The sequence below is a fragment of the Leuciscus leuciscus genome (assembly GCF_965113295.1).
Source record: "Leuciscus leuciscus genome assembly, chromosome: 3".
In the NCBI taxonomy this organism is placed as follows: Eukaryota; Metazoa; Chordata; class Actinopteri; order Cypriniformes; family Leuciscidae; genus Leuciscus; species Leuciscus leuciscus.
The window spans coordinates 37,632,894-37,651,023 of record NC_138727.1 but is presented as its reverse complement, the minus strand read 5'-3'; the positions used below and the strand labels follow the sequence as shown (position 1 = coordinate 37,651,023).

The 18,130-nt window shown below is 37.8% G+C and overlaps 1 protein-coding gene across 3 annotated transcripts; it reads right to left on the bottom strand.

Moving 5' to 3' along the window:
* Positions 1–1,901: 1,901 nt before the first annotated feature.
* On the bottom strand, positions 1,902–17,881 carry LOC309494306 (neuronal-specific septin-3). 3 transcript variants are annotated; one of them, XM_082163584.1, is made up of 10 exons: positions 17,732–17,881; positions 15,467–15,706; positions 15,248–15,376; positions 12,257–12,338; positions 11,554–11,691; positions 6,458–6,575; positions 6,280–6,372; positions 6,056–6,152; positions 3,913–3,964; positions 1,902–3,192 (listed from the first exon to the last, which is right to left on the bottom strand). In XM_082163584.1, the coding sequence occupies exons 2-10, from the start codon at positions 15,702–15,704 to the stop codon at positions 3,057–3,059; spliced, it is 1,083 nt and encodes a 360-aa protein (XP_082019710.1). In that variant the 5' UTR covers positions 15,705–15,706; positions 17,732–17,881; the 3' UTR covers positions 1,902–3,056. The 3 variants fall into 3 exon arrangements, with proteins under 3 accessions (XP_082019710.1, XP_082019711.1, XP_082019712.1); XM_082163585.1 differs by lacking the exon at positions 17,732–17,881 and adding an exon at positions 16,866–17,335; XM_082163586.1 differs by having other exon boundaries at positions 3,052–3,192; positions 3,908–3,964.
* Between the last annotated feature and the right edge of the window lie 249 nt (positions 17,882–18,130).

Below are 18,130 nucleotides of genomic sequence, written 5' to 3'. Positions count from 1 at the left end.
GTTACATGAAAACTAAGAGTTGTCATGAACAGCCAGTCAGTATGATTTACCCACAAGTGTTGCGGCATAGTTTTTGGTTTAATTCGAATCGGGGATGAAAATCATTAGCGTGAGTTATTTCAGTGAGTTACCGCTCCGATTGATCTATATTCACCTAAAAGAACCGGTTCATAAGAGTAAATTTCCCCCCACAATGGCATCGTGTGAGCCCACATGCAGCCCTGTGCTGTATATTGTGATGTATTTGTTGATTCACTAGAATGAATCGATTCAAAATAATCATTCGTTCAGGAATTGGAGTACCGGTCACGTTTCGCGCTGCATTCTTAACTTGCGGCACTATAGCTTAATAATAATGCTACACAAATGCCGCAGTAAAACCGCTAGAGAATCAGAATACAGTTCGGTTCTCAAACATGCATCGCACTAGCTGTTTCCTGCACTACTAGTGCATGTTTAAGAACCTTCAGTAAAACTGAATGTCATGAAAATCATATGAGAATTATGTTCTTTGTGTTTTTGCTTCTATTTATTTTCTTAAACAGTCACTCAAATATTATTAACGGGGAAGGATCGCATGCCAGAGGGGGTGGGGGACTTGAGGGGGATGGGGGATGGGAGCTTGATGACCCGTGGGAGGAGTCGTCTGTCCATGCATGCAAGCTCAAATAGTTTTTTGTTTTTTTTAGATCGCCTCTTTTTAACAAACCAGAATAAACAAGAAATGTGTAAAAAAAAAAAAAAAGAAGAAGAAGAAGAAAAGTTTTTAAAATGCTCATTAAAGCACACACCCAAACACCTTGCAGAGCCGTTCAACGGTTCGCGATGACTGCAAGTATAGGCTTTATTTGTGTGAAGGTCAGCCATTTTGTCATTACTTGCAGCATGTCATGTGTAGCTGTTTGAAATGTCTACTATCTGCAGTACCGCCTGCAAGCTGTTGGGCTCACAAAGATGAGAGAGACGTTTATTTGTAACCAATTTTAGGTAAGATTCACTGGATTATGTCTATATTTGCATAAACAAATTTATCTTAATTAAACATTACAAATAAATGATTAAAGGAGTGATATTTTAGCATTAATAAATTAAGAACCCCTTAAGCACTGAACCGTTTCAGTTGGACACTTGATTGAGAACTTAGATTCATTAAGTTAGAGGAGGTAAAATGTGGTCTGACAGTAAGCAACACTACACTAGTACATGGTGTACACTACCCAAACCAACACATACTAAAGGAGTAGCCTATTCTCTCAGATCATAGAGCAGGAAGAGAATTTGGCCCCGCCTCTTTTTTTTTAAGCCAGGCACATAAAGCTCCTGAAACGACACTCGGAGAGAGAAACACGACGGTATTTTCGTATCGTATAAAAGCCACGATAAATAACGCTGTCAAATTGACTATCACTTAAAATCAATTACCTCAGTGCTAGAGGTTATTAAAGTACCGCGCGAGGCAGAGCGGGCAGAACACGCTCATGTATGATAAAGGGCAGGTTTACAAGATTCATCTGAACACACTGTGATGACATTTATACAATGTTTTATTTTTATATCAAGTCAAAACCTAGTTGCAGCGTTTGACACACGATGGCAGGCAGGCACCAGTCATACGACAAACAAGAATTCGGATGGACTAAGAAAATGCTGTGTGAACTGAATAGAGTGAACTGATGTGTTGTTACGATTCAGTACTTCGCCACCCAGTGGGCTTTGTGAATACTGACGCAAATTTAGTCTTTTGTTATACAGTTCCCCCTACAGGCAAAAGACGAGATGACAGTCTTCTTTCCGTTTCTGTTTGGAAACAAATAACTGCTGAACTGTGTTAAAAAAATAACAGGAAGAAAAGACAACTGGTAAACGTACTGTTTTTTTGATGCGAAAAAAAGTCAAGGCAATCATGGCAAACATGTTTATTAAATTAAAACATAAGTATCGTATAATAAATAAAACATAAATACAATATAAATAATGTTTCATAATTATTGTTCAAATGTGTTTTATTATTCCACACCAGCATTGATTAAATGTGATATGAAAAAGATGAATGAATGGTGAACTGATTTAAGATCAGTATGAATCTCTAAGATTCCAACATGTGTATCAATCTGTGCAGAGATCGTGGGAGTGTTATTGTAAGATGGAATGTAAAAGTAATTACACACAATTGAAAATATTGGCACACATGGGATATTAAAAAGAAAATTGCATCACATAAAGAGACAGAAATCACTATTACCATAGGCGAAATGATGAGAAAGCTTTGTTAAACGCAACTTTTCTACTCACTCACACAAACAGACACGCATACAAAATGTGCTGAAGAAAAACTTCTTGATTTTTAAAAGGAACTGATCATTTTTAATCAGTGTTCTTTCAGTTTCTTCCTGAAGTTTAATTGGCCACTGGAAAGCAGTGTGAACGCACTAGCCGCTGTGAATCCAGACATGCGTTTAAATTGTTGCACTTGTTTGGAATCATCTGTAGGAATATACTTCAATGGTCACTTCAGAGTCCTCTGAGACTTGCTTTGGCAGAGATACACAGCAAAGATAAAAAAGTACTTAGAGAAACACTGCTGGTACCCTTATAGGGCCAAAGAGATGACACTTATTAAAACAATTTGCATGTTAAGATTTAGTAGGCTAACTCATGTTCAATTGACACCGGTTCTAAAAGTGTGCTAAATGTTTTAATAGATAAGGCCCGTTGACTAAGCTTCAGTGGCAGTGCAGTCCCCCTTTTAACTATATTAAACGGCTCAAATGTGTCTAACAGAGGTTGCAGTAGAGGACGGAGGACCAGACACGATTATCACGAGCAATCTCGCTCACTAATATCAGCAAAGTGAGCAACTGGAGAACACTTTTTCTAATTTTTCAAAGGTTGTGCGACAAGAGATGACGACAAGTTCCACAAAGGGTTAAAAGGAGCATAAAGACAAAACCTCCACAGCGATGAGATCTTCTTAGCATGCACAGCTGAATTATTACAAGATGAATCTATGTCTCCTCTCACATCCTTACTATACTGCTCGTTATTTTTCTTCTTCTTCACAGATTGCTTTCTTGTGTGTCATGGCCAGAGGAGTTGATGGGATGCAGACCTCCGTTATCGTTGAGCCTCTTGGCACGGTACGTCTCGTATTGGATGTTATGAGTGACCTCCTTCAGGTCCTGGAGGTGAGACCTGAATATATGAAAACATAGTGTCGATTGTTTTTGGAAATATTTCATAAAGATTGAAAACATAATGTTTTTTTTGTTAATATTAAGAGAGCAATAAACCGTTGATCTTATATTTATATATATATACTGTATATATATATATATCAATAAATGACTGACTGAATAAATTATATACAGTTTATACACTACTGGTAAAAATTTAGGGAACAGTATGATTTTTAATAGTTTTTATAAAAGTCATCTCTTATGCTCACCAAGGATGCATTTATTTGATCAAGATTAATTAAAAAAATATATTGAAAATGTATTCCTGTGATGTCAAAGCTGAATTTTCAGCATCATTACTCCAGTCTTTAGTCACATGACCCTTCAGAAAACATTCTAATTTGATGCTCAAGAAACATTTCTTATTATTATCAATGTTGAATATAATGTTAATATTTTTGTGGAAACTGTGAAACTTTTTTTTTTTTTTTTTTTTTCAGGATTTTTTTAATGAGTAGAAAGTTCAGAATAGCAGCATTTATTTGAAATAGAAATCTCCTGTAACATTATTGTCTTTACTGTCACTTTTGATCAATTTAATGCGTCCTTCCTTGCTGAATATTAATATATTAAAAAAGTACAAAAAAACAAACACGTACTGACCCCAAACTTTTGAACAGTAGTAAATACAATAAACTATTAAGATCACTATAACAAATAAAGTTGCATACATCACCTAATCATGAAATCACGAAGTAAGGAGAATTCACAGTGGTTTGGGTTTTCAACTACAGGGACAGGGAAAAAAACTTGTTTTGTCAGAAACATGCACCAACACAACAATATACTGTACACAAGTACAAATACACAAGGTTTACTATAAAATAGGTCATTCTTTTTATGCAGTACCTCAAAAAGTTGAATTGAAATGTGATTATTAGGAAATGTATGTTGTCCTGCCCTAAATAAGATGCCTTAAGTACATACTAACAGTGGAAAGCAGTACTAAGAACAGACAGAACACATTAATGTTTTTGTAACTTTTTGAAATTCAATTCATTATAAAATGTCAAAAGGTGACAAATAGCACATAGGGACATGGTAAAATGTGTCTGGTAGAAAAAAGCGATTAAAATGCCTTGTGTTCACATATTTTTATTATTTTGTGCAAGTATATAAACCCTAAAACATAATCCTCTTGGAAGCGTTTTTGGTCCATGTTTTGAGTGAAACATAAGCTGATTTTCTACTGGGACTAAAATATATAGAAAATTACCCAAATATTGTAGGTGATAGTGATGTGTAAGACAGCGGTGAAGTGCAAACTTCGTTCACACGTAGTTGGGTTCAGTAGGGTCACATTAGAAATCTGTTATTCAAAGTCTAATTTTAAACCTGAAAACAAACAAACTTGTAGGATTTTGGCAAATTTAAAATAAATTTTATGGAAAATTCCTTCAGAAATATTTAAAGCCCCCCAGTGGTGGGAGCTTTTTATGTTGTTTATATGTCTATGTGGTGTTTTTAATGCTTTAAAGGGGTCATATAATGGTACATGCACTTTTACAAGTTGATTGTACTGAAATGTGTGTTGGCAGTGCCTGTACACAACCATCATAAAATGATAGAAATCCATCCAGTGTTTTTAAAAAAAATCTTCTTATATGTTTCCCCCTCTCTCAAATCAAGCTGTTCGATTTTGTGACGTCACAAAATCGACGCCCCTCCCACGATTGTTGATTGACAGGAGCGTTTCAACACAGACCCGCCCTTGCTCGTGAGCGAGCTGTCAATCATAAGGTTTACACTCAGGGTACATTACGGCATGTTTTCTATGTACGACGTTCTCAATATAATTCATAATCCCACGTTTATAATGAACAACGCGTTTTGGTTATTGTGTTATTGTGTTACAAACAGTGTACGCACAGAACAGAGGGGCGGGGTGAGCAAAGCTCATTATCATTTAAAGGCACATGCACTCAAACGGCGTGCTGAAAACAGAGCTGTTTTTGACCAGGTAAAATTAGTGTTTCTTACAATACTAATGAGAATTTTTAATTAAAGTATATTACAAACTTTTAATTTAGACCCTAAAGAATCATATTAGCTTGTACAAAAATGGCATTATATGACCCCTTTAAGACAAACCATGTGCAAATTCAAAAGTCAAACACCATTGCTGAGTATTTTCTCCTTAAAACTGCAGTAAACCAAAGACAGACTCAAAAACGTGGTTTGAAATCGCTGGTGTTTCTGATGTCACAAACTAGCTTATATCCCAAACACGACAATGTGTGATCGTCAATGAGTGGATCTCTGAGCTGGTGTGAGTGAGTGGAGGCGGGGCTAATTTGCATATTCATAGAACCGCGTATATTAAATGAGGCAAGGGTGTAGAGTTACATTCTAACTATTTTAAGGCATGACGTTTTTTTTTTTTCCAAGGAAAGCACGTTTAAATGCGTCATTTTGGTGATTAAAGATGAGTTTGAAGGGATACAATTATTGACTACAGGGGGACTTTAAGGTTCTGCACTATTTCTATTTTACTAATCAAATAAGAAAGTTTTTAATTGATCAAGTAATGTTTGATCATCACGTTTCAACTGTAAAACGTGTAAATCGTTCAATTAAGCCATTACAAACTTTTAAAATAGGGTTATGTGTATTTATATGAGGGGGGCAGCAGGGGTGTATGGCACAGTGATTAACTAGGAAACTTAAAAATGGCACTTCATTACAAAAAGGTTGCTGATCCCAGATCTAATCGAACAGAAATAAATATTCTTGGCATAGTGACACTAACAGACCATTTTTTATCTTAGAAATCTGCGTTAAAAAGAAAAATAACACAGCAAACACTTCTACCCACTCACCCTCCACCACTCCCCAGGCTGTCTTCCTCCCTAAAACTCGTTTCCCATTGACCTGGTACTCTTTATCACTTCCAACCACGGCAAAGGGCATCATCTCCTGTAAAGCACAGATTTAATGGGACAAACATAATGTGAAAACAAATTGACCAACAGATGAGAGCGTCCAAAGATGAAAGAAGAGATAAAAAATAAGTAAAGAAAAAGAACAGCATGTGAGATCTTACCCTGATCTTATCATTATCACTTTTATCCATGTCTTCATCAAACTCTTTCTGCGGATAACACTCGATCCCACACACTTCCAGCTCCTTCCTCACCTGCAAGGGATTATGGTGAACTCTAGTTAATCGGTGTAACTGACTTGATAATGAATCACCCTGTGAATCCGTCTTTCGTTCTCACCTTTTGTTTAAACTCAATTTTCTCGTCAAGAGTGAGTGTGTCCGATTTGGCAATGACAGGAATGATGTTGACCACACGACTCAGATGTTTCATGAACTCAATATCCAACTGGCGAAGCCTGAGAAGGGGAAATAAGGGGGAAGATATATGATTAATAGACTGATATAATCTGATTTTATAACCGGGACACTGGTCTGCCTAAGGTTCACGGTTTGACTACTGTTGCTCAGTCAAGCATTCAGAACCTTACTGGCTGAATGAGGAGCACTCATGCATGTGGTCTTAAAATCAACACAGCGGCTTGTTTTAATTACCAAACATGCAACGGCAAGCATTTTTCAATTATTGACAAATAATAAAAAGAATTCTGAGAGATGTGAATACTCTGAAGAAGCACACAGAAATCCAGATGTCTTATTGCCGTCTTCTAGAGACCAGTTTAGTCAATTACAGTTTGAACTAGGTCAGCAATACGTGAGCTGATTCAGTATGTGATTAGCTTATGAAAAAGACATGCACTTAATTGTATTGAATGAGCACTTGTTATGTACTTCAAATCTTAAAAACATATTTGTAAAACTGTACTTGCAGATAATATGATATGAATTAAATAAAGGCCATTTAAGTGTACTTAAAGAGAGTACACATTCATGGCTGTATTTCTTAACACTTATGTACACTTTTAAAAAATTGCACTATGAAATAATGTCAAAATAAAAGATTTAAATGACATTTTAAAGGTACAATATGTAAGAATTTTGCATTAAAATATCCCAAAATCTCAAGGCCAGTGTTATATATTTTGTTAAGTTGATTACTTACAATATCCCAAATGTTTCCAACTATTTTTAAATCGTGAGAAAATTGCGATTTTAACCAAGGAAACGGGGCGTTAGAGCAGGGGGGAGCTGGGAGTCGCCAGTCAATTGCGTCATATCCGCGTCACCCTCGGTTTCCGCTCGTACTGCGTGGAGTCCTGGACAAATGCGGAAGTTGTAGTTGTAGCGTCTATCAAGCTACAAACTTTAGCTTGTTTCTTGCAGTCGTTATGGGACACAATTATTCTTTACCGATTGCAGCTGGTTCTGTCGACAAAGCATGCTTAATTTTATATTTTCCAAATGTAGCATTCGGTAATAGTTATGTTTATGTAAGGAAAGTATTATTGCTTTAGATTTGTGTTTAGTTTATTGACATTGTTTATCACGTCTGGTGTTTATGGCCATGTAAATAAACATAGCATGTGTTATACATAAAGATTAATCAGTATTTTGGCAAATGATGTGGGCATGTTCGAATGTACTTTTACAACAATTGTTTAGAACATGTAAAACTGCGCAGCGTTATCACAACAATGAATTCAACAAATACAGTAACATCTATGAAGTATTAAACCTTACTTTTCTTGCGGTTAATTCATTTTAATGAAATAAAAGTGTGATGAGGTTTAAGAGTCAGGAAGGAAGAAGACGCGTCGTCGTGACTGGGACTCGTACTTTATTAAAATAAAGCAAAACAAACAAAAGCCGCGCACAACGCTCATTCACTGTGGCAACCGCGACGGCACAAAACAGTTCAAAAATGAGAGCTCGGATCCACCGGTTTTCTTCCTCTGCGTCCAATTTTCTCTTCAGTCTCTCTCTCTCGTTCCAGCGCGGCTTATAAGCGGTCTCTCCACGCCGATCACTTGCAATAAGACACAGGTGCATTTGCACTTGACCTACTTGCTCGTCTCTTTTCTCTCCCATCACAGACCGCGCTGAACCACGCCCCCCTCGCCACTAAAAGCATGTCATTAAACGCAACATTTATAAAAACAGAACTTAGCCTCATCCATGAACATGATTTTTCGATTCCCGTCTGACTGATTTACATCCACGGTGGAGTTTAAAACGACAGTTCCCATCATTCCACGCTCCTTCACATCGTCATCAAGCTACGCCGTTGTTGTTGTTTGGAATGTAGCGCCCTCTAGCGGCAAAAATTCTTGCATATTGTACCTTTAAATGCTCTTCATGCTTTAAAGCAAACTTACTTTGATATGTTGACTGACATACTATAAAGCACAATGTACTTGATTATAATTTGAATTGTAGCATGTTATTCGATATTGCATTTAAAGTTAATATTTTAACCCCCGGTTTCACAGACAAAACTTAAGCCTAGTCCCAGACTAAAATGCATGTTTGAACTGTTTTAACTGAAAGCAACTTGCACTGACATGTCTTAAAATATGTAATATGTCATATTGTTTTGTCTCAAGGTGCAGTTTTTTCTACGGTATGTTTATAAAAGCTACTTAAAGGTCCTAATTGAACTAAAGCCTAATCATGGCTTAATCTAAGCCTTGTCTGTGACACCAGGCCTTCATTACAAACGTGTAATTAAAATATATACATGACATACAAGTTTCAATAGAAATGACATTACATTATATTTTAGTTTATCATTAATGCTTGTCAGTACATTCAGCAATACGCTTTAACCATATTTAAAAAGCAATAGAACTAATTATGAAATTAAACATGTACTTAAGTGGGTCAAAAAAGTACTCTTAAGTTCAACTAATTGCATTTGATATGAATGTAAACTATAATGTAATTTCATTTAATTGCAAATAACATGCAATTAAGTGTCTAAAAACATTACATTGAGTTTGAACTTAAGTATTCTTTTAAAGGGACATTGTGTAGGAATTTCTCCCATCTAGTGGTGAAATTGTATTTTGCATTCAAACGAATAATGCTCTCCAGCGCCTCACTTTTTCAAATGCGCGTTGCATCTACGGTAGCCGTTATGTACCTAAAAGCTATGACAGGATGTCTTATAATAGCACTTCGAGTTTTTCTTCGGGTGAACATGTTTGTTATTTAAAACAAACTGAAACTTGAAACAACGAAAAAAAGAATGTTACAGTATGAACTACTGACTGTCAAAAACATTAACTATGGTAATTAGTAGTAATGCCTTCTTTACTCGTTATATTTTTTGAAGTATGTGCATTGTTAGATATCATCATCATCAGAGCCTTCTCTAACGTTACTTTACTCAATAGCTGCTATTCATCAAAGAGCCTGTTTAACTTTTAACTATAAATGTTCGACTGTCTATATAATAAAGTACACAACCAAGCAATGAAAAAAAAGCTTGTAATTAAGACTGTAACATTGACTTACCTGTCGAGAAGAAAGCAGGCAACTTCAGGGTCTCTTTTGAAAGCTTTCTCCTGCATTAGCTATCCTGACAGTAACCCTTGTTTTTGTAATCTCCGGTCACGTTTCCTTTTACGATCTATTTTGGACTTTTTCGACGACGAGGACTCCTTATCCTGTGACTCATATGTATGTATGAATGAACGGTGTATAAATAACCGTGCAGTGCAGCCTTTTAAACTTGCCGCGGCAGTGACAAGCGCCCATAGACTGTAAAAAAATATGGACGTAGTGTCCGTGACGTCACCCGTAGGTTTCTGAAGAGCATTTTTGAAGCCTAAAGTGGGCGGAGCCGGCCGTCGCCATCTTGGCCTTGCGTCACTCCCGGATAACAGAAAATAGGCAAACAGGCGGGGCGTGAGCGGAGCTAAGAAGCCTGGCCATAGATATGAGCCTGGCTATCTGAAATCACCTAGCTCGACGTGATCGAGTTAGCTGATGATGTAAAGCCAATTAAAAGTTCCTATTTTTGCCCTTCGAAATATTATAATAGTTAAAAGACATGGCTACAAGTGAGACTGTATTACTTCGAGAGTGTTTGTGCGTGACAGTGATTTATGTGCATAACGTTACATGTCAGTCACTCTTTCATGGTCCGTCAGCGCGGCATCGCTCAAGTTCGTAGAGAGCTTATTCAGTCCATTTTAAATTCTGATTTTGGCCGCCTCTCAAATTGGTTAAACCGTTAAACCATAGATATATTGCCTTTGAAGTGCAAGTAAATGCGCTAGAAAATCCGCGCTCATTCATGTGCATTTAATGCACGGACGGAGAAAGCGCCGACGCCTGCATGATTTCATCTGACAGTACATAAGCATATTATAATCCATCTGTTCCATGATAGCAGAATGAACGAGCCTTTATTGACGTTTTAAATTTGAGAACCCCAAAAAGCAAAGAAATTGTCAGACATCCATCCATGTTCACAGAGGAAAACAACTGAAATACAGCGCTGGTTGTTCTCTCAAACGATAACGACGGAATCCAAAGACGTGGGCTTTGTACCCAAGTATTACATTTTATGAAATAACCCCGAAAAAAAGCACAAACACTGCAGAGAAGGCAAGTTCAGCAGCTAACATTTGCTGAGGTGAAGTGACGGCTAGTAACTGCACACAAACGGCTAGCATTGACAGCGGCAATCCATCTGTCACTCAAGTGGCCACACCCTTAAATTTAAATATTAATCAACTAAACGGACGAGTTATAAAAAAATTCACCCCCCTCACAGTTGTTATGAAGGGCAAAATTAGCTGTATAGACCAAAGCCACATAGAGATCCAGGCTGTAAACATGTTTTTTTCTGCTGTAAAGTTGGCAATTTTAACATGAGGGAGATACAGATTTGACTCACTTCTGCAGCCAGGCCAAGCGGCCAGTTAATGAATTGCAGTTTAACTCACTTCCGTGTTGGTTTCAAGAGAGAGACGGGGAGGTTGCCGCTTGGCAAGCGCCTCTCACTTCTCTGCTCCTCCGCTTCTGCTGGCTTCAGTCACGTGACGCTGGCTCTAAACGAAACGCGTTGTGGAAACGCGTTGGCCTAGTACTTTTTGTCCCTCTCTGCTATTATAGTTTTTCAAGATGGCGGAACTACATGGAAGCCTCCGTGGACTTACCCGTCCCATGTATATAAAGATAATAAATTCTTCGTTTACGAGGATTAGTCTGAACATTGGCATAGGTATTTGTACACCATTGAGGGCATATTTATGAATAAAAATATAGATTTTAGATAATAAAATACCTAAAAAGCTACACATTGTCCCTTTAAAGTATATTATTTCTGTAATAAGGTATCTTTTTAAAAAGTATGCTTAAGTGTACACACTATGTGAGCTGTTTTACATGGTAGCTATGTGAGCTAAGTAAAATAGGTAAACTCACGAGTGTCCAGTTGGGGATATGAAGTACAAGCAGCAGTGCACTCGGGTATCAGGGATGCGTTTCTTGCGAGCAATGTTGACTTCTTCCTTTAAAAACTTCTCATATTGTTCATTGATGTATTTGGATATGGGCTCCCAGCTAAGAACAAAAAGGAACAAATCAACAGTGTGGCATGTGGAGAGTTGTGTTAGAGTACATGAAACTTGGAAACAAAATGGAAGCACATGGAAAAATGGGCTTTCTTTGTGAAAGGCACTAAAACAACAGTGTTAAAGTTTTAGGTATGCTTTGTTTATTCATGAATGAAATGTTTTTCATTGTCATGACAGTCAGCAGCAGAAGATTCAACCCCCAACGCAGCAGCGTTTTGTCTGAGGCATTTGAATGACAGAAAAATACTGTGTTGCTTTACTGAGACCCTTGGATGTGATCACTGGGGGCGAGCTGCCAAACCAGACTCACATTTGGCATCTCTACCAACAATCTGATTCTTGTCTCGGGAAATTAAGTGCAAATCTGGAAGTCGAAACACTGACCCTCACACTTTGAGCATGTTTTTGATGCCAGTTAGTAGCGGCTGACACGAATGCATGTCCTCAGTTTCTCCGATGCAGTGATGGCATTTTGGATTATTTGCGAAAACTAAATTGATTGAAAATAGTTATGAGTCCTCTGGATTTAACAGAAATCACACAGTACTCACCAATTATCATTGTTGATTTGGTCCCCAAAGCCTGGTGTATCAACGACTGTTAACTTCATCTTCACCCCTCCTTCCTCAATCACTGCAAAATCAACATTTATCAGAGCTACAAATGCAGCATGTTAGATTACAGTGATTGTTTCAATTTAAATACCAGAGTATAATAAGGGATCAGACAGGATACAGTAGTGATGTTACATTTGACACTGAAGCTTCAAAGCGCGTGTCGAGTATGCAGCGTAATTTCTCATGAAGCTCGTGCCGGAACGCATATTGTTTTCAGAGAAACACGTGATTAATGAAAAACGAAGCCTCACTTTCTGTCCAGTCACGTGAATGCTTCATTTTGCGTGTCGGAATGTTTGAACCCAGACAACTACTCTATACAGGTTTTAGGAAGATTAAGTCCATTTACAAAAAAAAAAAGTTTTGTTATATATATATATATATATATATATATATATATATATATATATATATATATATATATATATATATATATATAAGCCTACAGCCTATGTTACATGATCATATATTCTGACACATAAACAGCATAGAAACCATAACTTTTACTTGCATCAAGCAACTCTGTTGGTATTTTTATTTCTGTACAGTATTAATATAATTGTTACATTTATTTTATTGCCACACTTTAATATGTGAATTATATTATCAGAAAACTGAACATTTAGCGTTGGCAGGCTTTTATTTGTGCTTAATGGATAAAACAACGGGGCTGTGCACTCAGCTGCTCATAAACATGGCTGCTATAAATTTGACCTGCCACAAGATGGTGCTGTTTTCGGCACTCTTGATGCTTCGAATCTTTTCCCGAAACATTCAAGGGAAAGCCTCAGTGCTTCATGAGGCTTCATTTGCCCATCCTTAAGCGACTCGCAACTCTCGAGGTAACATTAAACAACAATCCAGCACAGGACTGAAAACACAGGGAGAATAAATAGGGAGAAAACAAGGCAGGTAACGAGGGAGGACAGGTGGGGCAAATTAACCAATAATCAGGTAACAAGATGGGCAGGGTTAGACAATCGACAGGAGAGCACATGGCACAAGGAAACACATGACAATCCATATGTTCACACCAAACGTGACAAACACATGAGCACATGGCCAGCAAACACAATCACCAGCCACGTGCTCCAACAAAACAAGACATGAACACGCAGCTAATGAGAACACTCATAAACCACGTGTTCACACAAAACATGACAACATGAAAGCACGCAGCCAGTGATAAACAAGGCACAGACAAGACAAAACAGGAGTGTCAGGGCTCTGTCACAAAACCAAAAAATAGACTAGACAGAAGTAACAGAACCCTGACATACAGTGGTTCAATGTCACAAGATAACCTCCATTATTTTGTCCATACAATGAAAGTCAATGGGATCCAATGTTGTGAATTATATGGACAAAAAACCCCAAAAAAGGACAGTTCACCCAAAAATTGAAATTTTGTCATCATTTACTCACTCTCATGTCATTCCAATCCTATAAGACTTTGGTTAATCTTCGAAACACAAATATCTGAGAGGATTTGAGAGGTTTCTCTCCCTCCATTGAAAGTCCAGGTAACCAAAGCTTCGGCTACGTTTACACCGTCAGTTTTTGGGGTTGACAACCGCATTTACTTACAGGTGTGAGTCTCGAAATGTCCACACAGCAACTTACAGTAGCGTCTTAAATACTGTCTGTATGAACATGCAACATTAGTCAAGCCTGTATTTTCTTACCAGTAACCAAAGCGACAGTGACCAAAGTAATATGAAAGATGGAGACGTCCATAAAACTGAAAGGTCATATCACTTGATACGACAAGAGTCCAATCGAGCCACGAGCTCATATGTCAAATCTTCATTAACTGATAGCAGCTTTTACATCTGGGTGGAGAGCGGAGCATTTGGGTCGCACGTACAACACAAAACTGACGTGAGCAGCTCCGGTGGAGAACAGTGACTGGATCTAGAACTATACTTTTAGTTCAGACATGTTTATCAAGACACAATGTAATGGTGATTTCAAATATTTGCACCTGATTTCTAATGACTTCCATTTAACACAACCTACAGAACAATATCACACAGGGGTCTACACAAGGTTAAAACATGAAATATATTAAATACCTAACCTGTTAGTGCCTTTTTCTGAACACCATTTGGATGCATATGGTATCATTTAGTTTGCCAGCTGTTCACCTACCTAAGCGGATTCATCATCAGCTGGCCTCCTGACTTACCCTGGGCACAACATATGCCAGTCTACACACATCTTACTCACAAGCACCATACACACTATAGGTCACCACTGTGCTCCAGTTCCTGGTGTATTGATTACATGAGCAGACACTAACTGAGTCTTTCTTAATTAGCCCATGATGTCTATTTACGTCCGGTAAAAGGTCTGTCCTATAGCAAACAGTGGCTAAAAGCCAAAGGCCCCTCAAGGCAAGTCATTTAACTCGGCGGCCATCTTTGAAACGCCTCTCGTGCAGCTATTTCTGTCATGCAAACACAGCTCCTATCTCTCTGAATAGGGAAACATCAAATTCTCCATAGCTGTTCACCAAGCATATGATTAAATTTACTCTTTGAAATCACCAATGAAATCTGACAACAACCGTCTCATACATTTTGTTTCTAAATGCTGAAATCATGACAAAAAAAGCATTTTTCAGGCTGGACCAGCCATTGCACATGTGCAGTCATAAGCGCGCGTCTCAGGACACTGACTGTTTCTAGAGCAAACTGAGCTTCTAAAGGCAGCAGCAGTGGCGCAATGATTTGACCAATTGGTGATTAGCTCTTTTATTTAGAAGGCGGGATTTATTCCACCATATTGCATGATGCACTTTCGCACTTTCTCCCATTCATAGTAATATGAGTGCATTGTCTTTGTACATCTAAAGTCTTTGCTAAAAGTTGACTGACTGAGACACTGTTACATGTTTAGAAGTCATGATCAATATTCTCTTACCATGCGAGACAGATTTAATCTCAACAGTCTTTGGAATCTTGTCATCACGACTCCAGCTTGCGCTCCTCCTGCTCACCTGTGACTTAAAGAGAGTATTCACTAAAGTGGACTTCCCAAGACCACTCTGACCTGGAGAGAGAAAGCGAGGAGGAATGGTAAGAAACAACATTCAATCGGGAAAAACGATAAAAACAGAAACTTAATCACTCTCCCACCCACCAACCACCATAATGTTGAAGTCAAAGCCAGTCTTCATGGTCTTCTTCCGCATCTGCTCGATGATGGTGTCTATACCGATGTATCCAAGCAATGCAGATCCTCGACCTGACCCTTGACCTTCACCCCCTGTTCCTTGGGGTGAAGGCAAAAAGGGAGCGCCAGAAGGTGGTGCCACATGAGAGGGCTTAGCTGGGACGACAGGTTTAGGTCTCACTTCAGGGGGCACAATTTCTGACATGTCTGTGTGAAAGAATGAACATTCAATACATTTAATCAGGCTAGGTGTTATTACACTATAAATCCTACACTGTGCCGCCCTTAACCTTAGCAAACTGTGCATAGTTTTGTCATGTGATCAGCGCTGCACATGAGAAAATTGATAAGCATTTTTAATGCTAAAAACACTTTTTTCCCCTTTTTTTTTTTTTGCATGTGAAAGTACATTTTTATACATAGTAAGTACAATTAATTTTGTGTCAAATTCATGTATCCACAAAAACAAAAAAAAACATATCAGACATGTTGGTGAATTGCCAATTTATTCAACAATGCAAATTATTTGGCTAAAGATTAATCAAATTATTAAGATGTAAAGGAGACATTAAGCTTTGCATCCAAATGTACTATTACAAATCCTACCACAAAATATATAGCCTAACTAACTACCTTCAAATATCCTGAATAGTAAACCTTTAAATGCAATTAAGCAAAATATGATCTAAAATAGTTTTGTTTATATTAATATTATAATTGTAATTATTTATTTGAAATGTAAGCGGTATATAAAATATTATGAATACTAAATTTTTTTATTTAAAATGTAAGTTAAAAGTGGCACAGCTTACCCCACTCTTCCCTACACTGTTTTGCATGAACAATATGTAGTTACTCAGAAACAACAGGATTAATGGGGAAAAACCACAAAAATTAGACAACAGTAAATGATTTGGCTCAGAAAGACAAACACCTGTGTGTGTTATTTTTTAGTGCTCCTATTTCCCAGCCTAGTCCACTTTAAATGCTCCACTGAGTTGTCGGCCTATATTAACACCATATGCCACAGAAATAAGCAACAAATAATGAATTATTACAGAAGCACTCAACAAATCTCTTTATCGGATTAATCACCCACGGCTCGACCTTTCCCACGCACTAAGACGCTCTATAAACACAACAAGAGATTTCCTTCAAGCGACTCTGCATGATGTGCGTCTTTCATGGATAATGATATTAATATTTCTCGCATTTTAAACGTTACTAGCTGTTTAATTACGGGGAAGCCACACATCAGCATGTTCATGGGTTCATGCACACATAATCTCCCGAATTGTTCGTGTATTTACCTCAAAAGGACTCGAGTGATAACGAGTAATTAAAGGGAAACGCTCTTCCCACTTACCAATCCCTGTTTTTGTAGCGATCGCAGGATGTATTTTATTCTCGTCCTTTTTTTCTGCCTTTCTCCGCTGTTTTACAGTCTATTAAAGTAGGCTATAAGTAGGCTAAGGCAGCAGTTGAACAGGCGTTAGGGAATAATCATGTGTTCAGGTTCACCTCTCTTCCTCTTTCTTTCACTCTGCCTCTCGCCTTTCTATTCGCAGCTCGATGCACCTCATTCCTTCCTCCACCCTTTTTTTTTCGTTACCAAGGAAACTAACGGGAGACTGGGGGATGCAGCGCGCATGCTCAGTGCGCGGGTCGACCTGAAATTAGGGATTCGGGTCGTTGGGTGATATATGATATTTGAGCGGTACTCTGATATAACTCTTAGCCGTTTGTCTGTGTTTGTTTTAGCTTGTTTTGTACAGATTTTTATAGGCCACTTTACTAAGCATGATGTATCAAGCAGAATAATTATGCTATTACTGTGATTATAATGATAATTACAAGATCGGTGACTAGTGTAAAACAACGCGACAGAATGTAGGCTAGAGTACAACGGGACTCTTTAAGGAAAACGTGTTTTTCCCGGTTCCAAAATATATGATTATGGAGTTTATGTAGCAAAATAATTCATAAGCAAACAATAGCCTAATTATCAACTAATATCTATCCCGTTCTGCTGACGTCATCAAGTCCTCTTATTTTCCAACTCTCTTCTCCATTCTATATTAAATACTTATTAAATATTCAGAAATTCATAATTTTATGCAAATAATATCTTTAATTTTAACCTAAACTCACAATACCACATAACGGTACAAGACAAAACTTTAAATTTGATTCGCACTTCTCATGTCTTCAAAACTATAGGCCTATACTCACATTTTACAGCTTTGTATTCCGGTGCCTGCCTGTCTCATGCGTTCTGTTCACATGTGGAGTGTTTGTGGCGTATGCAGTGGCCACTGAAGTGCCGTTGAGCGTCAGTGTGGCTTTTACCTCAAAACATGGTTATCTCAATGTGTTTAGACAGGCCTGTGCTTGATGATAAGGCGGAGTCCCTGGATCATTTACCCTTTGGACAGTGACATCACAGTCTAATCACATGATCCCAAAGAGCAGTCACACACAGGGCCTAAAACGAACTTTTTGCCACACCTGCCAATGGTACCTTAAGAAAATTTACCGGTCATAAATATTTGTTTACCAGGCATGAAACATATTAATCCTTATTAAAGTTACAAAAGTTATTTAGTCAAGAGCAATGAGTAATTGTTCTGT